General features: G+C 43.2%; 1 protein-coding gene across 1 annotated transcript; it reads right to left on the reverse strand.

Moving 5' to 3' along the window:
* Nucleotides 1–220: 220 nt before the first annotated feature.
* LOC121573986 (synaptic vesicle 2-related protein) lies at nt 221–27,248 on the reverse strand. Its single transcript, XM_041886429.2, has 16 exons — nt 27,077–27,248; nt 20,395–20,555; nt 20,004–20,089; nt 19,718–19,816; nt 19,406–19,477; nt 19,027–19,151; nt 18,554–18,617; nt 18,077–18,202; nt 17,859–17,987; nt 4,364–4,437; nt 4,047–4,123; nt 3,063–3,167; nt 2,787–2,898; nt 2,361–2,442; nt 1,794–1,883; nt 221–1,631 (listed from the first exon to the last, which is right to left on the reverse strand). Exons 1-16 carry the CDS (start codon nt 27,109–27,111, stop codon nt 1,416–1,418), a joined length of 1,653 nt encoding a protein of 550 aa, XP_041742363.1. The 5' UTR covers nt 27,112–27,248; the 3' UTR covers nt 221–1,415.
* Between the last annotated feature and the right edge of the window lie 625 nt (nt 27,249–27,873).

Here is a 27,873-nt window from a genome sequence, read left to right on the forward strand (position 1 = left end):
TAGTGAGAAGAATCTGTGCACAGACAGTTTTAATGCGGTACTAAATCGCAATGGCAGGCATGTAGGAAACAGCTTGCTGGACAAGTCCAAGGTTCTTTACCATTTTCAACAACACCTTGTTTCACGTGTTACTTTTACAACGGGACAAAGTCCATCCCCGCACCACCTCACCAACAAACAACAACAACCAAACCAGGTATTGGTACAGTATATACAGAGATGACTTTTGCCCAGTAAGCAAAAGCTGTGCCAGTCCAATACATTTTTGTGTCTGTTATCATTATTGTTGAGTGTTCTGTGTTTAATATGTGAATTCAGATTAACATGATGTTTAGTATTCACAGCCAGGCATGGGGTGTACCCTGAAAAAACATGTGATTATGTTTGCTTTGAATGATTTCACCCATGTAGAATAATTACTACTGTACCAGACTGACAACTTTGGGTGAATAAGAGGTGAAAGTATAGTACGGTTCAAAGATTTCAGTAGCACTTCAGTTTCATGGCATATAAAGCCTTCAACATGCATATATAAGCATTGTAACACCTGGCATGAACTTTCATCAGTACCCATCTGCAATTTCCCTAATTTACATAAACCATAGTCACTGTGAGACATAACATTAAGACAGACTAGAATATGAGCGCTAATGAATGCTTATGCCAGCTGCACAGAGAGACTTTATGATTGCCTCACTTATATGTTTTTAAACTGAAGTGTAACTGAGATTTGGCTGATGGTTACCGTGGTGATGGGGACCTACAGACAACCCAATATGTACAGATTTGATTATGTTAAGTGGGTAATTACGGTAACATTAGATAGCAATTTGTTACATGTCATTATTTTCATTATAGCTTTGCACAAGATAATGGACTTTTGGGGATGTTCAAAGCAGCTGCCCTTTCATTAATCAAAAGTCCTCAATTTATCTCTCATTCAAAACTGAGTAGTAGGACCTGAGTAGGACCATTGCTTTTATGATCTCTTAGAGGAAACAATGCAACATATCAATGTCCTCTATCACTCTCTTTTACCATCACTCTCGCTGTTCTTCTCACTCACAATATGACTGTAAAATTCAAATACTGAGCTGGAAGAATGACAATCCCACCCTGAAAGGTTTTTCTCCCTGCCACCATCCAGTGTACACTCTGAATACTCCATTGAGCCCTGTCTCACTCAGTGTGGTTATCGTACATTAGCAAAAATCATGGTAGTGGTCGAAGATTAAAATCAGAGAGAAATGTTTTTGAATAACATTTTGCTGGCAGGCTCTCTCAAGCCACTGTGGTTCCTATATACAACACATTTGAGTTGAGAATGAACAAGGGTTGCTTGCCTAGCTTCCTTCTCCTTCATTGCCCCTCTCTTCCACTCCAGCCTCCCTCCTCCACCACCTCCTTGCCTGTGTTCAGTCCTCCTGGGACCCAGAGTCGGAGTGTGGGATGCCCCCAGAGCTGTTGGCATGGGCCCGGCCCATCATCTCCTGGCCCCACTCACGGTGGCTGGACTCCTGGAGGCCCCGGCCAGTCGTCTCAATGGGCAGAGCACAGGAGGCGATGGCAGCCAGCAGGCAGCAGATGCTGTACACTGACAGAGTCAGGTACACAGAAGACTCCAACATCACCTGCAGGACAGGGAGGAGAAATGAAAACAGTATCACCAGCCCCTTTGCAGTAGGCTGTGTCTCTCTGTGAAGGTGTGACTTTCTTTCAGTACACATTAAGTACAAAGAAAATATACTTTATATTGGTTGTGGTAACATAAAAAATAAAATAAAACATTTTACCTGTGCAACAAAGGGTGTGATGAGGGCTCCCACTCTGGCCATTCCACTACTAGTGCCCAGACCTAATGCTCTGGTTGCTGTTGGATATACCTAAGGAGTCAGGAGAACACCATAGGAATACATAATTCATAAACATTCAGGACAGACACGTCAAGTGGTTTACACAAAGGGGAATGTCCATTTCACGCCTTATTTGCATTTACAGTATGATTTAGTTTGTACCATATTGACACTTATTAGAAACCAATGGGGAAGAAGAGTACGAAGCAAAGAACTAGTCCTTCGTTTAGTCACAAACCTATCAAAGAAATACAACTGAACAGAAAGCTGATGTCTGAAATTTAGTATAATCTTTAAGCCATACATTACCTCAAGACATAGTTATACAATAACAGAGGAAGAGGCAGAGCTAGTGTTTGATCTGGTTAGATATCAAAGTAGTGTTTGGCCACATCCATACCTGTAATCAAGGCCAAGTCAGCTTTGTTTTTAGAGTAAGAGCTGACATTCTATAGAGTTGATAATGTAGCCATGGAGTACATGTGGTTCCATGGCCGATCACCTCACCTCAGGGGTGTAGACATAAGCAGCCTGGAAACCTCCTGCGATGAAGGCCCTGGCGATGAATATTAATACTGTCAGCCAGGTCCTGGAGCAGAGACAACAACACTGTTAATAACAACAACAACAACAACACTGTTAACAACAACACTGGTAATAACAACAACACTGTTAATAACAATAACAACAGCACCGTTAACAACTTTGTTAATAACAACAACAACAACACTGTTAACAAGCACACTGGTAATAACAACAACAACACCGTTAACAACAACACTGTTAATAATAACCACAACAACACCGTTAACAACAACACTGTTACTGTGTTGTCAGTTGTGGACCCACCACAGTGTGATGTTTGTCATGTTACACTTGAGATTAGTACATTACTAATACTAGTGGTAATAACTCTGTAATGGATGGTCTTACCTCCCTACACAAGCGTAGAGTGGAACAAGGCAGAGAGAGAAGACAAAGAAACACAGTGCCATGGTCTTCCTCCTTCCCAGCCGATCGATGGCCCACAGAGTCACCAGCAGGCCTGCCCAACATTAATACATCAACCAATCTATTCAGATATTCAACTAGTCTTTCTTATGGATCAGAACAATTTACAACCTACTTTACTTCACAGTACACTGCTCCCCATACAGCAATCATTGTGTTTAGCAATATTCTGACTGAGTTGAGGTTGAAGAAGTATACCTGGGAATTCAGACAGGGTGGTCCACAGCAGATCCTTGTAGTCGTCTGAGGTCAGGTATTTACACTCCAGGCTACATCTGGGCTCCCTCTTACTAGCTTTTGACTCTAGAGGGAGACATAACACAAGAAACACATGATGCACCGGTACTCACTACAGACCTCCAGAATCACAAGATCCTGAAATGGCCTTGAGACTTACAGTGAGCGTAAAAAACATTAGAAACAACTGCTCTGTCCATGACATAGACTGACCAGGTGAATCCAGGTGAAAGCTATGATCCCTTATTGATGTCACTTGTTAAATCCACTTCAATCAGTGTAGATGAAGGGGGGGAGACAGGTTAAAGAAGGAATGTTAAGCCTTGAGACAATTGAGACATGGATTGTGCCATTCAGAGGGTGAATGGACAAGACCAAATATTTAAGTGCCTTTGAACGGGGTATGGTAGTAGGTGCCAGGCACACCGGTTTGAGTGTGTCAAGAACTGCAACGCTGCTGGGTTTTTCACACTCAACAGTTTCCCATGTGTATCAAGAATGGTCCACCACCCAAAGGACATCCAGACAACTTGAGAACTGTGGGAAGCATTGGAGTCAATAAGGGCCAGCATCCCTGTGGCACACTTTCGGCACCTTGTAGAGTCCATGCCTTGAGGAATTGAGGCTGTTCTGAGATCAAAAGGGGGTGCAACTCAATATTAGGAAGGTTTTCCTAATGTTTTATACACTCAGTGTATATGCTAATGTAACCTGAGGTCAACAGGAGCTATTCTTGGTTGAAGTATGACTCAAATATCCTGTTTTTAATTGTCAAGATGACATGTTAATTGTATGTCGGAAATTACCTTTGCCTGTTTTGTTCTCCCATTACGCTAAGAATTAACTGATGAATAAGATTGTTTGGCCTCAGCAGATTAATGCTGTCCTTGAGAGTGTTTGTGTGAATGTTGCTAATGATGTCAGAGGAGAGGAGCAGTGACTCACCCCCACAGGCGCCCCCCTCCTGGAAGAGCTCAGTGGTGAGCAGGACCAGGCCATAGTAGGCAAATGCATTAGAGAACCTGAGACAGATAAAACACAGTGCTCAGTCAATCTAAGGATTCCCATAAGGAAAACTGGGTTAATTAAAGATGCAACTCTTATGAAGACATTTAATCAAAGTATGTAACAGAGCAGTACTGGTTATGTTTTAGAGATGTAGGAAAGTGGAAATTAGTCATCAGATGTGATGTACTAACTTTTAATTACCTGTATTTAGAAATAAAAAGTTTTTCTTTGTTAAAAGGGTTGAAGTTATTTACCAAATAAACCACAGCAGAATTGTGGTCCAGCGAAAATGCGGTGAGAAAAGATCCTGGATCTTCCCACGGTCCTCCTGATTGAAAAACAGTCAAGAAAAGCAACATGACAGATAAACTACTGAAACAAAACAAACTAAAACCATTTTAGTATGCCCTATTTGCATTACATGTGACCTGCCCTGTCTGGAACTGCGAGGAGTAACAGCCGAACCTACGTTGCTAGCTACCATGATTTGATTTGACAAAGACCAAAGCCGGCGGGAGTACCGTTGAGGACAGTGGTGTCTCTCTATCACAGGTGAAGGATCTTTAAAACTCTGGCTATATCCAGAAAAGCCAAAGTTCCAAAAGCTTGCCCTAAAATAGTGTATAAGAGATCATACAAAAGATTTTGCTGTGACTCTTATGTGGATGATGTTACAAATATTTGTTGGTCTGATGTGATTAATAAGGACCATCCAGATGCTGCACTTGATGAATTTATGAAATTGCTTCTTCCAATTATTGATAAACATGCACCTGTTAAGAAACTGACTGTTAGAACTGTTAAGGCTCCATGGATTGATGAGGAATTGAAAAACTGTATGGTTGAAAGAGATGGGGCAAAAGGAGTGGCTAATAAGTCTGGCTGCACATTGACTGGCTGACTTACTGCAAATTGAGAAATTATGTGACTAAACTCAACAAAAAGAAGAAGAAACTGTATTATGAAGCCAAGATCAATTATATAAAGAATGATGGGAAAAAAACTTCTGAATACTTTAAATGAAATTATGGTCAGAAAGACAAATTCAACTCCATCTTTCATTGAATCAGATGGCTTATTCATCACAAAACCATTTGATGTTGCCAATTATTTTAACGATTACTTCGTTGGCAAAGTGGGCAAATTAGGCAGGAAATGCCAACAACGTACAGTGAGCCATCGTATTCATGCATAAAAAAACAAATAATGAAAGAAAAGCATTGAAAGTTTGAATTTTGTAAAGTTAGTGTGGGAGAGGTGGACAAATTATGGTTATCGATCAATAATAGAAACTTAGATGGAAAGCTAAGGAGGGTAGCTGACTCTATAGCCACTCCTATCTGTCATATCTTTAATCTGAGCCTAGAGGAAAGTCTTTGTCCTCAGGCCTGGAGGGAAGCCAAAGTAATTCCGCTACCCAAGAGTGGTAAAGCGGCCTTTACTGGTTCTAACAGCAAACCTATAAGCTTGCTGCCAGCTCTTAGCAAACTGTTGGAAAAAATGGTGTTTGACCAAATACAATGCTATTTCTCTGTAAACAAATTAAAAACAGACTTTCAGTATGCTTATAGAGAAGGGCACTCAATATGTACTGCACTGACACAAATGACTGATGATTGGTTGAAAGAAATTGATAAAAAAATAAGATTGTGGGAGCTGTACTGTTAGATTTCAGTGCAGCCTTTGATATTATTGACCATAACCTGTTGTTGAAAAAAGGTATGTGTTATGGCTTTTCAACCTCTGCCATATCGTGGATTCAGAGCTATCTATCTAATAGAACTCTAAGGGTTTTCTGTAATGGAAGTTTCTCTAAAGTTTGGTGTACCGCAGGGCAGCTCTCTAGGCCCTCTACTCTTTTCTATTTTACCAATCACCTGCCACTGGCATTAAACAAAGCATGTGTGTCCATGTTTGCTGATGAATCAACCATATACAGTTGAAATCTGAAGTTTACATACACTTAGGTTGGAGTCATTAAAACTCATTTTTCAACCACTCCACAAATTTCATCTTAACAAACTATAGTTTGGCAAGTCGGTTAGGACATCTACTTTGTGATTGACACAAGTAATTTTTCCAACAATTGTTTACAGACAGATTATTTCACTTATAATTCACTGTATCACAATTCCAGTGGGTCAGAAGTTTACATACACTAAGTTGACTGTGCCTTTAAACAGCTTGGAAAATTCCAGAAAATGATGTCATGGCTTTAGAAGCTTCTGATAGGCTAATTGACATCATTTGAGTCAATTGGAGGTGTACCTGTGGATGTATTTCAAGGCCTACCTTCAAACTCAGTGCCTCTTTGTTTGACATCATGGGAAAATCAAAAGAAATCAGCCAAGACCTCAGAAAAAATGTTAAGACCTCCACAAGTCTGGTTCATCCTTGGGAGCAATTTCCAAACGCCTGAAGGTACCACGTTCATCTGTACAAACAATAGTACGCAAGTATAAACACCATGGGACCACGTAGCTGTCATACCATTCAGGAAGGAGACGCGTTCTGTCTCCTAGAGATGAACGTACTTTGGTGCGAAAAGTGCAAATCAATCCCAGAACAACAGCAAAGGACCTTGTGAAGATGCTGGAGGAAACAGGTACAAAAGTATCTATATCCACAGTAAAATTGGAGGCCCCTTACACTTCAGTGTTGTGATGCAAAAATCCTAGCAAAATGTATAGCGCATAGAATTAAAAAGGTATTGTTGGATATTATTCATTCTAATCAGACAGGTTTTTTACATGGAAGATACATTGGAGATAATAATAATAATAATAATAATATGCCATTTAGCAGACGCTTTTATCCAAAGCGACTTACAGTCATGCGTGCATAATTTTTTTTGTGTATGGTTGGTCCCGGGGATAGAACCCACTACCTTGGCATTTCAAGCGCCGTGCTCTACCAGCTGAGCTACAGAGGACCACATAATATAAGGCAAGTATTGGAAACAATAGAACACTATGGAAAATATGGGAAACCAGGCCTGCTATTCATAGCAGACTTCGAAAAGGCATTTGATAAAGTTCGACTGGGGTTTATATATAAATGCCTGGAGCATTTCAATTTTGGAGAATCTCTTATAAAATGGGTCAAAATCATGTATAGTAACCCTAGGTGTAAAATAGTAAATAATGGCTATTTCTCAGAAAGTTTTAAACTGTCAAGAGGAGTGAAACAAGGTTGTCCACTATCGGCATATCTATTTATTGTGGCCATCGAGATGTTAGCTATTAAAATCAGATCCAATAATAATATCAGAGGATTAGAAATACAGGGCTTAAAAACAAAGGTGTCATTGTACGCTGATGATTCATGTTTTCTTTTAAATCCACAACTAGAATCCCTCCACAGCCTCATAGAGGATCTAGATACATTTTCTAACCTCTCTGGATTACAACCAAATTATGACAAATGTACTATATTATGTATTGGATCACTAAAAAATAAAAATTTTACATTACCATGTAATTTACCAATAAAATGGTCTGATGGTGATGTGGATATACTCGGAATACATATCCCAAAGGAAATAAATGATCTCACTTCAATAAATTTTAAAAGAAAGTTAGCAAAAATAGATAAGATCTTACTACCATGGAAAGGAAAATACCTGTCAATTTGTGGAAAAATCACCCTGATTAACTCTTTAGTATTATCCCAGTTTACCTATTTGCTTATGGTCTTGCCTACGCCTAGCGAACAGTTTTTTAAATTATATGAGAAAAAAATATTCAATTTTATTTGGAACAGCAAGCCAGACAAAATTAAAAGGGCATATTTATATAATGAATATGAATTCAGAGGACAAAAATTATTAAATATTAAAGCATTAGACCTATCACTAAAAGCTTCAGTCATACAAAAGTTATACTTAAATCCGAACTGGTTCTCAAGCAAATTAGTAAGATTGTCTCACTCAATGTTCAAGAAAGGCCTTTTTCCCTTTATTCAGTTTTGTTTTGGTTCTGTCCATTTGTAGCTTGTTTTTGGACACAGGTCCAGGAATGGCTAAAGGATTGCAATATTTACCTGGAGCTAACCTTGCAGATAGCATTACTGGGTGATCTGAAAAGTCATAGTCAATCAATCAATAATATAATAATACTTTTAGCAAAAATGTTTATTTTTAATTCACAATCTGTAGAAGCAATGAGAATAGAAAGGTTCAGAACTTTTGTAAAACATCACAGTACGGTTGAAATATATATGGCAAATAGAAATCCTATATGGATGGTGTTAAGAGATAGATGGGAGGTATTGAATAGAGTTGAAGGATGGGACTAATAACAAATAACAACAAATAATAACAAAGATAGCTAATAATGTAAGCATACTGTGTCCATAATAAGTATATAGGTTGTATGTTGGGAGCTTTTGGGAAAGAGGACAGTTAGAAAGATATGGCATATAGAAGCAAACCGGATGGACATCATGAAAATGATCGGAGAGGTTGAGAGTAGAAGAAGTTCAGGAGCAAAAAAATATATACAGTGGGGAAAAAAAGTATTTAGTCAGCTACCAATTGTGCAAGATGAGAGAGGCCTGTAATTTTCATCATAGGTACACGTCAACTATGAAAGACAAAATGAGGAAAAAAAATCCAGAAAATCACATTGTAGGATTTTTAATGAATTTATTTGCAAATTATGGTGGAAAATAAGTATTTGGTCAATAACAAAAGTTTCTCAATACTTTGTTATATACCCTTCGTTGGCAATGACACAGGTCAAACGTTTTCTGTAAGTCTTCACAAAGTTTTCACACACTGTTGCTGGTATTTTGGCCCATTCCTCCATGCAGATCTCCTCTAGAGCAGTGATGTTTTGGGGCTGTCGCTGGGCAACACAGACTTTCAACTCCCTCCAAAGATTTTCTATGGGGTTGAGATCTGGAGACTGGCTAGGCCACTCCAGGACCTTGAAATGCTTCTTACGAAGCCACTCCTTCGTTGCTCGGGCGGTGTGTTTGGGATCATTGTCATGCTGAAAGACCCAGCCACATTTCATCTTCAATGCCCTTGCTGATGGAAGGAGGTTTTCACTCAAAATCTCACGATACATGGCCCCATTCATTCTTTCCTTTACACGGATCAGTCGTCCTGGTCCCTTTGCAGAAAAACAGCCCCAAAGCATGATGTTTCCACCCCCATGCTTCACAGTAGGTATGGTGTTCTTTGGATGCAACTCAGCATTCTTTGTCCTCCAAACACGACGAGTTGAGTTTTTACCAAAAAGTTATATTTTGGTTTCATCTGACCATATGACATTCTCCCAATCCTCTTCTGGATCATCCAAATGCACTCTAGCAAACTTCAGACGGGCCTGGACATGTACTGGCTTAAGCAGGGGGACACGTCTGGCACTGCAGGATTTTAGTCCTTGGTGGCGTAGTGTGTTACTGATGGTAGGCTTTGTTACTTTGGTCCCAGCTCTCTGCAGGTCATTCACTAGGTCCCCCCGTGTGGTTCTGGGATTTCTGCTCACCGTTCTTGTGATCATTTTGACCCCACGGGGTGAAATCTTGCGTGGAGCGTCAGATCGAGGGAGATTATCAGTGGTCTTGTATGTCTTCCATTTCCTAATAATTGCTCCCACAGTTGATTTCTTCAAACCAAGCTGCTTACCTATTGCAGATTCAGTCTTCCCAGCCTGGTGCAGGTCTACAATTTTGTTTCTGGTGTCCTTTGACAGCTCTTTGGTCTTGGCCATAGTGGAGTTTGGAGTGTGACTGTTTGAGGTTGTGGACAGGTGTCTTTTAAACTGATAACAAGTTCAAACAGGTGCCATTAATACAGGTAATGAGTGGAGGACAGAGGAGCCTCTTAAAGAAGAAGTTACAGGTCTGTGAGAGCCAGAAATCTTGCTTGTTTGTAGGTGACCAAATACTTATTTTCCACCATAATTTGCAAATAAATTCATTAAAAATCCTACAATGTGATTTTCTGGATTTTTTTTTCTCAATTTGTCTGTCATAGTTGATGTGTACCTATGATGAAAATTACAGGCCTCTCTCATCTTTTTAAGTGGGAGAACTTGCACAATTGGTGGCTGACTAAATCATTTTTTCCCCACTGTATATATAATAGAATTATTGTAAAATTAACTCTGTCCATAAGGTGTAGATAATAGGTATAGACCGGAAGTAGAGGCCTGGGCATTGTTGTTCACTAATTTACTCCAAGTAGGGAAAGGATGGCGGGGTTGAAAAGTAATAAAGGGGAGTATATATATATATAAAACATGGGGGATTGGAAGTGATGCAGACAATTACATTGATAGAAGATACAATCTATCTGCAATATTAAGCTGATCCATCCCCCCCAAAAAAAAATACAAACAAAAAATTATAAAACATACAAAAAATAAAATCACGACTATGTACGCATACGACGCTGCACCTTGGTCCAATCCTTTACTCAACAAACGTGACAGAAGATCCCACCACCAACGGACCAAGCAGCGTGAACAGGAGGAGCAGACATCATGGACTTGGGAGGAGATATTAGACGGAAAAGGATCATGGACGTGGGAGGAGATCCAGGCAGGTATGGATCGCCTTCCTTGGGAGCAGACGGAGGCTGCAAGAGAGAATCAACGGCGACGGCGACGGTGTCGACCGCTAAGGAAGCCCGAGAGGCAGCCCCCACATTTTTTTTTGGGGGGGGGCACACAGGGTGGTGGGCGAAGCAGCAGGAGGGGGCTGATAGAGAAGAGGGAGCAGGAGCTCTCCATTCAGAAGGAGGCGCTGCAGGAGGCCCACAGGGAGAAGGAGTCAGTGGATGCACGGAGAGAGGAGCTGGCTAAGAAACAGGAGGAGCTGAGAGAGGAATTAACCCTAGAGAAAAGGAGAACGCAGTCCTTAGAGCAGAGGCTGGCGGAGCCAGGTTTCAGAGTAGAGCCAACTCCCCGCACTCATGTTAAGGAGCGTGGGACCATACAGGTACCCTGTTATGCTGTGATACGCACTGTATCTCCTGTGCGCATTCACAGCCCGCTGCGCTTGGTGCCCGCGCCCCACTCTTGCCGGGCTAAAATGAGCATCAGCCAGGACGGGTTGTTCCTGCTCCTCGCACCAAACCAGTGGTGCGTGTCCCCAGCCTGGTACGGTCCGTACCTGCTCCTCGCACCAAACCAGTGGTGCTTGTCTCCAGTCCTGTACGGCCTGTACCTGCTCCTCGCACCAAACCAGTGGTGCGTGTCGCCAGCCCGGTGCGCCCCGTACCTGCTCCTCGAACCAAACCAGTGGTGCGTGTCCCCAGCCCAGTACGGCCCGTGGCTGCTCCTCGCACCAGACTAGTGGTGCATGTCCCCAGCCCGGTACGGTCCAGTCCAGGGTCAGAGCAGTCCGCTCCACCGGTGTCAAGTCCAGCTCCGGTCAGCTGCTCCACTCCAGTGCTAGAGCAGTCCGCTCCACCGGTGCCAAGTCCAGCTCCGGTCATCTGCTCCACTCCGGTCAGCTGCTCCACGAACGTGACAATAATGACCATCGTTATGTTTGGAGGAAAAAGGGGAAGGCTTGCAAGCCGAAGAACACCATCCCAACCGTGAAGCAGTGGCAGCATCATGCTGTGGGGGTGCTTTGCTGCAGGAGGGACTGGTGCACTTCACAAAATAGATGGCATCATGAGGAAGGAAAATTATGTGGATATATTGAAGCAACATCTCAAGACATCAGTCAGGAAGTTAAAGCTTGGTCGCAAATGGGTCTTCCAAATGGACAATGACCCCTAGCATACTTCCAAAGTTGTGGCAAAATGGCTTAAGGACAACAAAGTCAAGGTATTGGAGTGGCCATCACAAAGCCTTGACTTCAATCCTATAGAAAATGTGTGGGCAGAACTGAAAAAGTGTGTGCGAGCAAAGAGGCCTACAAACCTGACTCAGTTACACCAGCTCTGTCAGGAGGAATGGGCCAAGATTCACCCAACTTATTGTGGGAAGCTTGTGGAAGGCTACCCGAAACGTTTGACCCAAGTTAAATAATTCAAAGGCAATGCTACCAAATACTAATTGAGTGTATGTAAACTTCTGACCCACTGGGAATGTGATGAAAGAAATAAAAGCTGAAATAAATAATTATCTCTACTATTATTCTGACATTTCACATTCTTAAAATAAAGTGGTGATCCTAACTGACCTAAGACAGGGAATTTTTACTAGGATTAAATGTCAGGAATTGTGAAAAACTGAGTTTAAATGTATTTGGCTAAGGTGTATGTAATCTTCCGACTTCAACTGTACGCATCAGCAACCACAGCTTATGAAGTAACTTAACAAAGAGTTGCAGTCTGTTTTGGAATGGGTGACCAGTAATAAACTGGTCCTGAACATCTCTAAAACTAAGAACATTGTATTTGGTACAAATCATTACTTAACTTCTAGACCTCAGCTGAATCTGGTAATGAATCTTGTGACTGTTGAACGAGGTTTGGAGGTGTGTTTTAACCCTTCACTTGTGGTCGGGTAAGTTTGGCTTTATAAATAGCTTGGGCTTTGTCGAGTAAGGCTTAAACTATGTATTTAGATTGTAGTTAGGTATTGTAGGTAGGTATCGTGGGTTGTTGTAGGTAGTTATTGTATGTAATTATTGTAGGTTAGTATTGTATTCGGCGGTGCCGGGTGTAGCACAAAGCTAGCTAGCTAGCTAACTCACCACCTGGACTAGCTGGCGAGTAGCTATTAGCAACGGTATAGTTGTTTCACGCCTGAGAGTGCCTGTAATTACGCCAGCTGGCTGCCTACAATAATTACATACAATAATTGCCTACCATTCAGCTGTTTTCTAACCTCATTGTCTGAACCGTTAACGTTAGGTAGCAAGTGGCTACTGTGCTTGAAAATTAGCAAGCTTGTTGCAACCTGGATAGCTACTTGTAAACAATAGCTGGAACGACCGAGCGAACAGACGCGAACTGGCTGAGTCAATTCAGTGGCTAGTTTTGCACTTGGCTAGCTAACAGTAGCTGCTAGGGGTAAGTCATAACCTACACTTGTGTTTTGTTTTTTACATATTGATAGCCCGAGTCGCTCAAGGAATTCGGGACATGGGTGACTAGTTAACGTTAGTTTGGCTCTCTCTGTGTGTTCGTGCCGTGAAAGGAGGGGTTCTTCTTTGTCTGAAAGCAATGGCTAGCTAGTTTGCTAACTATTCTAGCTAACTAACTGGCTGAATAAGTTGACGACGGACTCGCTCAAGCTGTCGGGACTAACCCACAACGTTAGACACGGACACGAACGATCTGCTTGCGTGTTGATACACTGGTGGTTGTTGTGGCTGAGTATTGGCGCTAAACCCTGCTGTTGGAGACCGGCATGCTAGCTGGCTGTGGCGTCTTATGACGAGGTGCCCGGACGTTTTTCACGGAATAATACTGCACCTAGTTAGCTAGCTGAATAAACTAGGTTAGTCTATTCCTAGAAAACATTGAACCGCTGTAGTTTACAACAATTATAGTTTCTGAGGTGGAAGTTGGGAGAGTTATATTTGGGAGTTGTGGTGAGGGAGGCCCCGCTCTCTCCTTTCCCAGATGTTTAGTTCATTTTATTCCGATCTCCTCTGCATTATTGTAGCCATCTGCTGCAGCCTGTCAACTATGCCTCTGCCTATCCCTGTTCTCTCCTCTCCGCACAGGCTACACAAACACCTCACACCGCGTGGCTGCTGCCTCTCTAACCTGGTGGTCCCTGCACGCACGACCCACGTGGAGTTCCAGGTCTCAGGCAGCCTCTGGAACTGCCGTTCTGCTGCCAACAAGGCAGACTTCATCCCAGCCTATGCTACCCTCCAGTCCCTCGACTTCTTGGCGCTGACGGAAACATGGATTACTACTGAAAACACTGCTACTCCTGCTGCTCTCTCCTCGTCTGACCATGTGTTCTCGCATACCCCGAGAGCATCTGGTCAGCGGGGTGGTGGCACAGGAATCCTCATCTCTCCCAAGTGGACATTCTCAATTTTTCCCCTGACCCATCTGTCTATCTCCTCATTTGAATTCCATGCTGTCACAGTCACTAGCCCATTTAAGCTTAATATCCTTGTCATCTATCGCCCTCCAGGTTCCCTTGGAGAGTTCATCAATGAGCTTGACGCCTTGATAAGTTCCTTTCCTGAGGATGGCTCACCCCTCACAGTTCTGGGGGATTTCAACCTCCCTATGTCTACATTTGACTCATTTCTCTCTGCCTCCTTCTTTCCACTCCTCTCCTCTTTTGACCTCACCCTCTCACCGTTTATCCCTACTCACAAGGCAGGCAATACGCTTGACCTCATCTTTACTAGATGCTGTTCTTCTACTAATCTCACTACAACTCCCCTCCAAGTCTCCGACCATTACTTTGTATCCTTTTCTCTCTCCCTCTCCTCCAACACTACTCACTCTGCCCCTACACAGATGGTAATGCGCCGTCGCAACCTTCGCTCTCTCTCTCCCGCTACTCTTTCCTCTTCCATCCTATCATCTCTTCCCTCTGCTCAATCCTTCTCCCTCCAATCTCCTGATTCTGCCTCCTCAACCCTCCTCTCCTCCCTTTCTGCATCCTTTGACTCTCTATGTCCCCTATCCTCCCGGCCGGCTCGGTCCTCCCCTCCAGCTCCGTGTCTTGATGACTCATTGCGAGCTCACAGAACAGAGCTCCGGGCAGCTGAGCGGAAATGGAAGAAAACTAGACTCCCTGCAGACCTGGCATCTTTTCACTCCCTCCTCTCTACATTTTCTTCATCTGTTCCTGCTGCTAAGGCCACTTTCTACCACTCTAAATTCCAAGCATCCGCCTCTAACCCTAGGAAGCTCTTTGCCACATTCTCCTCCCTGCTGAATCCCCCCCCTCCTCCCTCTCTGTGGATGACTTCGTCAACCATTTTGAAAAGAAGGTTGACGACATCCGATCCTCGTTTGTTAAGTCAAATGACACTGCTGGTCCTGCTCACACTGCCCTACCCTATGCTTTGACTTCTTTCTCCCTCTCTCTCCAGATAAAATCTTGCGACTTGTGACGGCAGGCCGCCCAACAACCTGCCCGCTTGACCCTATCCCCTCCTCTCTTCTCCAGACCATCTCCGGTGACCTTCTCCCTAACCTCACCTTGCTGATCAACTCATCCTTGACCGCTGGCTATGTCCCTTCCGTCTTCAAGAGAGCGAGAGTTGCACCCCTTCTCAAAAAACCAACACTCGATCCCTCCGATGTCAACAACTACAGACCAGTATCCCTTCTTTATTTTCTCTCCAAAACTATTGAGCGTGCCGTCTTTAGCCAACTCTCTTGCTATCTCTCTCAGAATGACCTTCTTGATCCAAACCAGTCAGGTTTCAAGACTGGTCATTCAACTGAGACTGCTCTTCTCTGTGTCACAGAGGCTCTCCGCACTGCTAAAGCTAACTCTCTCTCCTCTGCTCTTGTCCTTCTAGACCTGTCTGCTGCCTTTGATACTGTGAACCATCAGATCCTCCTCTCCACCCTCTGCGAGCTGGGCATCTCCGGCGCGGCTCACTCTTGGATTGCGTCCTACCTGACCGGTCGCTCCTACCAAGTGGCGTGGCGAGAAGCTGTCTCCGCACCACGTGCTCTCACCACTGGTGTCCCCCAGGGCTCAGTTCTAGGCCCTCTCCTATTCTCGCTATACACCATGTCACTTGGCTCTGTCATATCCTCACATGGCCTCTCCTATCATTGCTACGCAGATGACACACAACTAATCTTCTCCTTTCCCCCTTCTGATAACCAGGTGGCGAATCGCATCTCTGCATGTCTGGCAGACATATCAGTGTGGATGACGGTTCACCACCTCAAGCTGAACCTCGGCAAGACAGAGCTGCTCTTCCTCCCGGGGAAGGACTGCCCGTTCCATGATCTCGCCATCACGGTTGACAACTCCGTTGTGTCCTCCTCCCAGAGTGCGAAGAGCCTTGGCGTGACCCTGGACAACACCCTGTCGTTCTCCGCTAACATCAAGGCGGTGACCCGATCCTGTAGGTTCATGCTCTACAACATTCGGAGAGTACGACCCTGCCTTACACAGGAAGCGGCACAGGTCCTAATCCAGGCACTTGTCATCTCCCGTCTGGATTACTGCAACTCGCTGTTGGCTGGGCTCCCTGCCTGTGCCATTAAACCCCCTACAACTCATCCAGAATGCCGCAGCCCGTCTGGTGTTCAACCTTCCCAAGTTCTCTCACGTCACCCCGCTCCTCCGCTCACTCCACTGGCTTCCAGTTGAAGCTCGCATCTGCTACAAGACCATGGTGCTTGCCTACGGAGCTGTGAGGGGAACGGCACCTCCGTACCTTCAGGCTCTGATCAGTCCCTACACCCAAACGAGGGCACTGCGTTCATCCACCTCTGGCCTGCTGGCTCCCCTACCTCTGCGGAAGCATAGTTCCCGCTCAGCCCAGTCAAAACTGTTCGCTGCTCTGGCACCCCAATGGTGGAACAAGCTCCCTCACGACGCCAGGACAGCGGAGTCACTCACCACCTTCCGGAGACATTTGAAACCCCACCTCTTTAAGGAATACCTGGGATAGGATAAAGTAATCCTTCTACCCCCCCTTTACTCCAACCCCTCCCCCAAAAAAAAAAAAAACATTGTAAAGTGGTTATCCCACTGACTATAAGGTGAATGCCCCTATTTGTAAGTCACTCTGGATAAGAGCGTCTGCTAAATGACGTAAATGTAAATGTAAATGTAAGTTGAGAAGACTAAATTACTTGGCGTTACCTTAGATTGTAAACTGTCATGGTCAAAACAAATAGATTCAATGGTTGTAAAGATGGGGAGAGGTCTGTCCATAATAAAGAGATGCTCTGCTTTTTGACACCACACTCCAAAAAGCAAGTCCTGCAGGCTCTAGTTTTGTCTTATCTTGATTATTGTCCAGCCGTGTGGTTCGAGTGCTGCAAGGAAATACCTAATTAAGCTGCAGCTGGCCCAGAACAGAGCGGCACGTCTTGCTCTTCATTGTAATCAGAGGGCTGATATAAATACTATGCATGCCAATCTCTCTTGGTTAAGAGTTGAGGAGAGACTGACTGCATCACTTCCTCTTTTTATAAGGGCGGCAGGTAGCTTAGTGGTTAAGAGTGTTGTGCCAGTAACCGAAAGGTCGCTGGTTCTAATCCCCGAGCCGACTAGGGGAAAAATCTGTTGATGTGCCCTTGAGTAAGGCACTTAACCCTAATTGCTCATGTAAGTCGCTCTGGATAAGAGCGTCAGCTAAATGACAAAAATATATATATAATAATAAAAAGAAACATGAATGTGTTGAAAATCCCAAATTGTTTGCATAGTCAACTTACACACAGCTCTGACACACACACTTACCCCAGCAGACATACCACCAGGGGTCTTTTCACAGTCCCCAAATCCAGAACAAATTCAAGAAAGCGTACAGTATTATATAGACCCATTATTGCATGGAACTCCGTTCCATCTCATATTGCTCAAGTGAACAGCAAACCTGGTTTCAAAAAACAGATAAAGCAACGCCTCTCCCCTATTTGACCTAGATAGTTTGTGTGTATGTATTGATATGTAGGCTACGTGCCTTTTGTAAAAAATATATATATATAAATTATGTAGTTCTGTCCTTGAGCTGTTGTCTATTAATGTTCTGTATTATGTCATGTTTCATGTTTTGTGTGGACCCCAGAAAAAGTAGCTGATGCTTTTGCAACAGCTAATGGGGATCCTAATAAAATACCCCAAAATACCATGTGTGTGTTCTTGGCAGGGCAGGCTGTACCTGTCTTGCAGCGACGAGTTTCCCCAGGGGCATGGGGACTCCGTTCTCCTTGGCGATGCGCTTCAGGGTGTTCAGCGCTTTCTCCTGGTTCCCTGTCAACACGTCGTAGCGGGCACTCTCTGGCAGCCACTGTTTCCAAAACCAAAGGGTCAGTCGTTTAATATTGTAGAAAAACTGAATTTAAGTGAATTGGTAGTAGCTGTTACTGTCATACTCACAAAAGAGAGGATAGCAAAGATGAAGAGCGGAATGGTAGAGAGGCCGAGCAGCCATCGCCAGCCCAGAGTGGGCATCACCACGATGGCCAGCAGCACCTCAAACACAGTGCCCAGCGCCCAGAATATCTGCAGGGGCACAGCAATAGGTACAGGAGAAGGTTGGCATGATGAGTTCCCTGGCACATTGAAGCAGCTTCATTGATCCAGCTAAGAGTGGAGACCTATCCTGCTCCTGAGGGGCCACAAACCTGGCATCAAGAGGATCACTCACAAACAAGTGGATCAATGAGCACCACACCGACCTGCTAATGTCTCAAATCAATGAAGGACTTGACAGAGTTGAAAGTGGATCTCACAGGACAGCAGAGTTTGTAGACAGATAGACAGAAGGGTAGGGGAAAGGAATTGGGTTGGACAGGCCACAGACAGAAGGTGGAACTATATACAGTATATAGGATAGTAAAGGGTAAGCCATACCTCTATCAGCAAGATGCAGGTGGCTCTGGACCTCATGGGGAGAAACTCTGCATACAGTGTCACCCTGAAGGGAGAAGGACATGTCACTATTATGCCACTTCTAGATTTAGATATTTTATTTTGTATTTAGTCACCTGCACAGATGTAGTTGCAGTATACAGTTAAATTCTTAAGCTCCGGGCTCCAGCAGTGCAGGTGTGAATGAAGCAATACAATGAAAATGAAAATAATAATATATACATGACAATGAGAAATATAAATGACCATTGGGGTGTGGGCAGGGTATTTGTCTGTTTTTTTTTTGGGGGGATAAAATGTCCATGTGGGGAGCAGCCTAGCAGGGTTATCTTATCTACCCAGTTATAAGTTGCCTACTTATAACTGGGTAGATAACATAACCCAATCCTTTACTATGACCTACTAGAGTATATACTGTAGCTATTGCTATGATCCCAGAGAGAAGGGACACGTACGACTGTGGTGCTCCTCCGATGCCAAAGCCCACCAGGGCACGGAGGAAGAGTATCCAGCCATAGACGGGGGCAAAGGCGCTCAGGACACCATAGAACATGGTCCACGCCACACTCATCTTCAGACCCTGTGTACACACCCACATCCACAGCTGTGAGCTCTGTCACTGACAGCAAAATACCCTAACTATCTCTACCACGCATCACACTGTCATGGATCTCCCCATTTCCCATTTCTTCCCAAAAAGTTGATATAAAACTGATGTCTCATGAAAGCCTGTCAAACACATAACTGATGTGAAATTATTAATCGATATAGCTGTGTCTGTCCTGTTGTGAAAGTCATAACCTCCCCCATAATAAACCCAGTCATTGAACTTACTGTTTTTCTGCCATACTTGTCGGATATGTTCCCCCATATGGACGAGCTGATCATCATTCCAATGAACACCGCCTGGAGTAAAAGAAACAGAGGGAATAGATATCACTATATGTAGAGGCTTTATCAGTAATGAAAAGTGACAAGAGACACTGTAAGACTGCATTAACATCAACAGCTACTGCTATTACACTCATCACTACCACTACTAGTCCATACAATCACCACGAACTTCTCAACAACTACTGTTAGCCCACCAATCTAGTAATAATTTAGTATTACTTGTATTCAATCTAAGTATGAGTCAGGCATTACCGAAGTGAGTAGCGCCACCCACAGGCTTGGCAGCCTCCATTCACAGTGCAGCTGTGGAGCCAGGATGCTCAGGATCATCATCTCCATAGCATCAGCCATCTGAACAAACAACAGCCATAAGGACCGGTGCGGAAGGAATCAATGAAGACACAGTGAATTCTGCTCATATACAGTACATTCAATCCACATGTACAGGTTTGTAATACAGAACATATTCAACATGTTATGAAACTGTTATGTTTTCCTCTCTGACCAGACCAGCCCTGTCTAAAGCGTGGCTGCTCACCCAGGACAGACCAGTGAGGATGGAGAGTTTCCACTGGAACTTCCCAAAGCCAATGGCCTCCACAGCATCCTCCACCATGAAAGTGTCTGGGGAGAATGAGAGGTGTAACCAATTAACAATAAATTCTATAACAACTCAAGTAGGAAATCACATAAAATACAGATGATGACTTGCAAGTATGGATTACAAGTTACTAAAATAAATGTGTACAAAATTAGTATCTGTAGTCAATCTCATAACAGATAAAGCCACTTATAAGAGCCCAGTGGTCCCCAGGCAGGGAGGGGGTAGGTGGAAAGAGAGAGGGGGAAGGTGGTTCCATGCATATGGGAGTTATTATGAGTTTGGATGGGAAAGTCAGAGTGGAGGCTGAGGAGGGACCCAGTCATACCATCAGTTGGATTGGCAAACTCCCGGGGTACTGGTGCGCCATCCTGAAGTGCCACAGACTCCATATAAACCTGCCTCCCATCAATCTGGACCTCCTGCTCTCTGACCCCGCTCTCATCCTCAGAGCGTGTGCTATCACCCGTGCGACGGAACTTGACCACACTGCAAGAGAGAAAGCCAGGAAGATCAACTTTGATCAGTTGCCAGTCTACTGTAAGGAAACAGTTTGTGCCAACACTGAGCTGAATGAAGCGAGAATGAGAGGCTGTTGCCTAGGTGATATAAGCTGTTCCTATGTGCTGTCTGTGCTTTGTGAATGGGTGGTGAAATCCATCAGAGGGTGAGATGTGTCAAGGAAATGGAGGGAAGTTACGCACTGCTGTTCACAACTGACAAACTTGTGTGACACCTAATAATTGTGTGTAGACGGCAAATAGATTGGATTTTAGGAAAAATATTAATTCTCAAATGATTAAAACACCTGTATGTTATCTGTACGTGGAGCTTATAAACTCCTCATATTGTAAAATAACAGATTGCTGATAGAGGGTGGAACATTGTAAAAGGAACATGGAGGCAGACCGTTTTTTTAATTTAACCAGGCAAGTCAATTAAGAACAAATTCTATATTTACAATGACGGCAAGAGGCAAAAGACAGTGAATGTGTGTGTGTGCGTGCAGGCATGTGTGTGGTGTATGTGAAGTAACACAACATGCTTCCTTACATAAGGCAACGCAAACTAGTGACATCGGGTGACAACTAGAAACAACTACATGTCTCAACAACCTGTTCATCTATTTCTCCTTTGAACTCCTCAAGGGACACCAGGTCCTGGAGTTTTAGCTTGGCTTGGAGGGAATTCTAAGACCAGGGGGCTGAGTAATGAAAGGACCTTTTTCCATGCTCAGTTCTAATTTTCGGTACTGTTAGCATAAAACAAGATTGAGATATGAGGTTGTACAGTGGCTTGCGAAAGTATTCACCCCCCTTGGCATTTTTCCTATTTTGTTGCCTTACAACCTGGAATTAAAATAGATTTTTGGGGTGTTTGTATCATTTGATTTACACAATATGCCTACCACTTTGAAGATGCAAAATATTTGTTTTGTGAAACAAACAAGAAATAAGACAAAAAAACAGAAAACTTGAGCGTCTGGGCTTTGACTAGGCCATTCCAAGACATTTACATTTTTCCCCTTAAACCACTCGAGTGTTGCTTTAGCAGTATGCTTAGGGTCATTGTCCTGCTGGAAGGTGAACCTCCGTCCCAGTCTCAAATCTCTGGAATACTGAAACAGGTTTCCCTCAAGAATTTGCCTGTATTTAGCGCCATCCATTATTCCTTCAATTCTGACTAGTTTCCCAGTCCCTGCTGATGAAAAACATCCCCACAGCATGATGCTGCCACCACCATGCTTCACTGTGGGGATGGTGTTCTCAGGGTGATGAGAGGTGTTGGGTTTGCGCCAGACATAGCGTTTTCCTTGATGGCCAAAAAGCTCAATTTTAGTCTCATCTGACCAGAGTACCTTCTTCCATATGTTTGGGGAGTCTCCCACATGCCTTTTGGCGAACACCAAACCTGTTTGCTTATTTTTTCTTTAAGCAATGGCTTTTTTTCTGGCCACTCTTCCAAAAAGCCCAGCTCTGTGGAGTGTACAGCTTAAAGTGGTCCTATGGACAGATATTCCAATCTCCGCTGTGGAGCTTTGCAGCTCCTTCAGGGATATCTTTGGTCTCTTTGTTGCCTCTCTGATTAATGCCCTCCTTGCCTGGTCCGTGTGTTTTGGTGGGCGGCCCTCTCTTGGCAGGTTTGTTGTGGTGCCATATTCTTTCCATTTTTTAATAATGGATTTAGTGGTGCTCTGTGGGATGTTGAAAGTTTCTGATATTTTTTTATAACCCAACCCTGATCTATACTTCTCCACAACTTTGTCCCTGACCTGTTTGGAGAGCTCCTTGGTCTTCATGGTGCAGCTTGCTTGGTGGTGCCCCTTGCTTAGTGGTGTTGCAGACTCTGGGGCCTTTCAGAACAGGTGTATATATACTGAGATCATGTGACAGATCATGTGACACTTAGATTGCACACAGGTGGACTTTATTTAACTAATTATGTGACTTCTGAAGCTAATTGGTTGCACCAGATCTTATTTAGGGGCTTCATAGCAAAGGGGGTGAATACATATGCACGCACCCCTTTTCCGTTATTTATTTTTTAGAATATTTTGAAAAAAGTTATTTTTTAATTTCACTTCACCAATTTGGACTATTTTGTGTATGTCCATTACATGAAATCCAAATAAAAATCCATTTAAATTACAGGATGTAATGCAACAAGATAGGAAAAACGCCAAGGGGGATGAATACTTTTGCAAGGCACTCTATGTGTTTTCATTTTGAGCTAGAAGAGAGGATAGATAAAATGGCCTTATAAATACGAATGTACCAGTGTTTGAGCCTGCGTGTTGCTGGTGATGTCCACCTGACAGCACTGTAGAGATCACAATTGAGTCAGATGTCTCTGATTGGTGACAAAACAAAGGGCTGCATAATGCACAGAGTCAAGAGCCTTCAGTGTAGAGCTTGAGGCGTGCACATACAGTGAGGGAAAAAAGTATTTGATCCCCTGCTGATTTTGTACGTTTGCCCACTGACAAAGACATGATCAGTCTATAATTTTAATGGTAGGTTTATTTGAACAGTGAGAGACAGAATAACAGAGGTCAGACGTTTCTTGTAGTTGGCCACCAGGTTTGCACACATCTCAGGAGGGATTTTGTCCCACTCCTCTTTGCAGATCTTCTCCAAGTCATTAAGGTTTCGAGGCTGACGTTTGGCAACTCGAACCTTCAGCTCCCTCCACAGATTTTCTATGGGATTAAGGTCTGGAGACTGGCTAGGCCACTCCAGGACCTTAATGTGCTTCTTCTTGAGCCACTCCTTTGTTGCCTTGGCCGTGTGTTTTGGGTCATTGTCATGCTGGAATACCCATCCACTACCCATTTTCAATGCCCTGGCTGAGGGAAGGAGGTTCTCACCCAAGATTTGACGGTACATGGCCCCGTCCATCGTCCATTTGATGTGGTGAAGTTGTCCTGTCCCCTTACCAGAAAAACACCCCCAAAGCATAATGTTTCCACCTCCATGTTTGACGGTGGGGATGGTGTTCTTGGGGTCATAGGCAGCATTCCTCCTCCTCCAAACACAGCGAGTTGAGTTGATGCCAAAGAGCTCGATTTTGGTCTCATCTGACCACAACACTTTCACCCAGTACTCCTCTGAATCATTCAGATGTTCATTGGCAAACTTCAGAAGGCCCTGTATATGTGCTTTCTTGAGCAGGGGGACCTTGCGGGCGCAGCAGGATTTCAGTCCTTCACGGCGTAGTGTGTTACCAATTGTTTTCTTGGTGACTATGGTCCCAGCTGCCTTGAGATCATTGACAAGATCCTCCCGTGTAGTTCTGGGCTGATTCCTCACTGTTCTCATGATCATTGCAACTCCACGAGGTGAGATCTTGCATGGAGCCCCAGGCCGAGGGAGATTGACAGTTATTTTGTGTTTCTTCCATTTGCGAATAATCGCAACAACTGTTGTCACCTTCTCACCAAGCTGCTTGGCGATGGTCTTGTAGCCCATTCCAGCCTTGTGTAGGTCTACAATCTTGTCCCTGACATCCTTGGAGAGCTCTTTGGTCTTGGCCATGGTGGAGAGTTTAGAATCTGATTGATTGATTGCTTCTGTGGACAGGTGTATTTTATACAGGTAACAAGCTGAGATTAGGAGCACTCCCTTTAAGAGTGTTGCAAATGTACAAAATCAGCAGGGGATCAAATACTTTTTTTCCCTCAATGTAAATAGTATCACCATAGTCCAACAGAGAGAGAAAAGTACAACGAATCCACAATTTTCTGGCGGCAAAGGAAAAACAAGCTTTGTGTCGGTAATAAAACCCAATACGTACAGTGAGGGAAAAAAGTATTTTATCCCCTGCTGATTTTGTACGTTTGCCCACTGACAAAGACATGATCAGTCTATAATTTTAATTGTAGGTTTATTTGAACAGTGAGAGACAGAATAACAACAAAATAATACCGAAAAAAAGCCTTGTGTAGGTCTACAATCTTGTCCCTGACATCCTTGGCGAGCTCTTTGGTCTTGGCCATGGTGGAGAGTTTGGAGTCTGATTGATTGATTGCTTCTGTGGACAGGTGTCTTTTATACAGGTAACAAGCTGAGATTAGGAGCACTGCCTTTAAGAGTGTGCTCCTAATCTCAGCTCGTTACCTGTATAAAAGACACCTGGGAGCCAGAAATCTTTCTGATTGAGAGGGGGTCAAATACTTATTTCCCTCATTAAAATGCAAATCAATTTATAACATTTTTGACATGCGTTATTCTGGATTTTTTTGTTTTTATTCTGTCTCTCACTGTTCAAATAAACCTACCATTAAAATTATAGACTGATAATTTCTTTGTCAGTGGGCAAACGTACAAAATCAGCAGGGGATCAAATACTTTTTTCCCTCACTGTAGCTTAAGTTTCTTGACAAGGTTCTCTACATGGATGGTGAAGCTCAACTTCTCATCCACCCAAACTCCCAGATATCTGTACGTTTTTACTTGCTCTACAGAATGTCCTTCAAAAGTAGTAATTACATGGTTTTCAGAGTGTTTAGTATTGGAAAATATCATACATTTTGTTTTAGAATAATTAAGAACAAGCTTCAAATCGTACAGATTCTGTTGAATGATGTTAAAAGCTGTTTGAGATCTTTCAAAAGCCAAAGTCAAACTGATGCCACTTGACTAGAGAACAGTGTCATCCGCATAAAAATGTACATCAGCTGTTTCAATATGTCCCAATATGTTGATATAGATAATAAACAAAAGGGGACCAAAAATGTATCCTTGATGCACATCCGAGCACAACTCTACGGTGTATGACTTACAACCATCTGCCTTAACACAATGGGTTTGAATTGACCAGTAGTTCACAAACCACTCCCGAGCATGACCAGTATCCCCATACACTTCAATCTCTACACCAAGACAGTATGGTCCACAGTGTCAAGTCTATGAATTCAGATACACAATGTAGCTTCTTATCCAGGGCACAGTGAATATCATTAAAAACCTTAAATGTTGACTATGGACTCCAATACCTTTGCCAGAACAAACTATTTAGATATGGGCTTAAAGTTATTCAGTAGAGTGGGATCACCTCCTTTCAAAAGAGGTAGGACAAATGCTGATTTCCACAACTTGGGGATTTCATTACATTCTAGGGTGAGGTTAAAGATGCATGTTAAAGGGGGAGCAATACTGTCCACAGCTAATTGTAGTAGACAGGGGCCTAGAGCATCAGGGCCAGGGGACTTTTCGACATCAATTGCTTTCAGGGATGTATGCACCTCTGAGACAAAGGGTGAGAAGGAGAACCAGTGATGTCTTAATCACTGTAATTACTACACAGATTTGCCAAGGGCAGAAGAAATACAGCTGGTGGCCCAATGAGGAGCCTAGAAATCAACATGCCTTGTTTACTGTACTTCAGTTTCTTTCAGTTCTGTACAGAACAATCCCACATTTATCCCATATATAGATTTGGAGAAGGTCATTGCACAATAGACAGATTCTGTAAACCTTTTGTGTTGGTGGCTTGACACTTTCTGCAAGAAAGTTGCAATGTGGCCTAATTGCCTCAAGCATCCTCTCCTCTCATGTAATAGCTTTAAGATATACAGTATGTATCCTGTTAGGAAATATTATTTGGGGGTTCACACTGGGGAGAAAGGCAGTTCTGAGCATTAGAACTCAAGGTTTGCAGCCACAGTCACTTATTGCACAATTCCAGTTTTCAGTTAGGTAGTAACCAGGCCTACTGCCAAGTCACTGCGTTTCTAGCATAGGAACAATTATAAAGAGCATGTTATGCCTTTATTTTATTACACATTAAAAAGGAGAGTCTCAATAAGAACTTAGTTGGAAATTGATAGTGACAGCCAGGTGTGGACATCTCTGTTTGACCAGCTAAACTAAAGGCTTTCCCTAAACTCACTCAGTGAAAAGCATGTTAATCTTTTTGGCAATAAACATACATTAACATAATAGATTATCATGCACAACAGATGAAATTGTAGTATGGATATTCTAAATCATGGTCATATTTGTTGCTACTAAATAATGAGTAATAGGCAGCCTCTATACATCTAGCTATACCTACAGTAATTGGTAGGCTAAATGCGTTGGCTATTGCCGAGCAGAAATATTAGGGGAATTGTTTTATTATTATTTTAAATTTGATACATGTTGTGTAATATATTAAATGTTAACCAATCCATGCTAACAAACTGGTGCAACTCATGGATGATCAAAATAAAGACATGACGAATGACGTTGGCACAGTAGTAGCTTCATATACAGTAGGCAATGATGTGAATGAACCATTTTACAAATATGCACACTGTCACTACCAGTAAAAAAGACCTTGAGATACAAGGGAAAGATAGATACAAGAGATCATTCTGTCAACCAACAGCTGCGAATCAAACGATCATGAAAATGTGTGCTAAGAAAGGCTGTGTCTGTTGGTTCGGTTTAGCAAATTGGCCCAGCTACGATCAAATTAGAAATTAAGTCTATTTTTATATATATACATATATTGTTGAGTATACTCACGGGAGTTGTCTTAACTGGAACAAATCATCGTCCATTTTGGTGGTGTTTATTGGGTTCCACAGTGAAGTGTTTCATTGCCGTTACATTGTTATCAAAGCGAGGCGAGATTTCAGCACCACCAGCTTGCGGAGAGCGACCCGTTGTTGATCTCAGCTGAGAGCCAATGAGGGGCGGGATATTCACAATTTCAGCTTCCAGTGTCGTGTCAAAGCAGCGTGTCAGCCAGAGAGGATGGGTGCATTCCTCTGCCCAGGCGTTTCTGACGTATGCCAGATTTGACAACACCTGGTTAGGTATTTTACGTATCAGCTAACCTCATCATATGTTATAGCAATCTGTCAGTCGATGACACAGTCGAGATGTAACACGCAACCATTGGTTATGCATGCAACATCTGAGCAGGGGAACGCGACCGGTGTGTGCATTGCATGGTGCAACACAACTGATGTCTTAGTCTGTTTGATCGCAAATTAAGAACTAAATGTATTTCAAACTGATTGAAGAAACACACAGGGTAATCACAACGAAGACCACGTTACTGCATAGGCTGTTGTGAGAAGATGCCAGAACCGCTGCCAGTGCAAGGGTCTACTATGAGGATTCGATCATTTTTTTCAAAATGTAAGAATCAATGAACATCTATTGACCCTCAGAACTAATGCTTCAGAACATGGAGTATGCCAATCTCCCTGTTTACACGTGCGATCTAAACCTTTCTCTAATTAAGATGCAGATCTCTATTACTCTACAAGCTCAGCCACTTCTGCTTAATCCTGAGTCAATGTGCAAATAACATT

Source organism: Coregonus clupeaformis, chromosome 18 (assembly GCF_020615455.1).
Source record: "Coregonus clupeaformis isolate EN_2021a chromosome 18, ASM2061545v1, whole genome shotgun sequence".
NCBI classification, from domain to species: domain Eukaryota; kingdom Metazoa; phylum Chordata; class Actinopteri; order Salmoniformes; family Salmonidae; genus Coregonus; species Coregonus clupeaformis.

Excerpts from the sequence above, each read along its gene's own strand:
- LOC121573986 (XM_041886429.2), bottom strand. The coding sequence starts at position 27,111 with ATGGACGATGATTTGTTCCAGTTAAGACAACTCCC. Across the intron at positions 1,884-2,360 it reads CTTATGTCTACACCCCTGAG|GTATATCCAACAGCAACCAG; the intron begins GTGAGGTGATCG and ends CTGACTCCTTAG. Across the intron at positions 1,632-1,793 it reads TCACACCCTTTGTTGCACAG|GTGATGTTGGAGTCTTCTGT; the intron begins GTAAAATGTTTT and ends CCTGTCCTGCAG.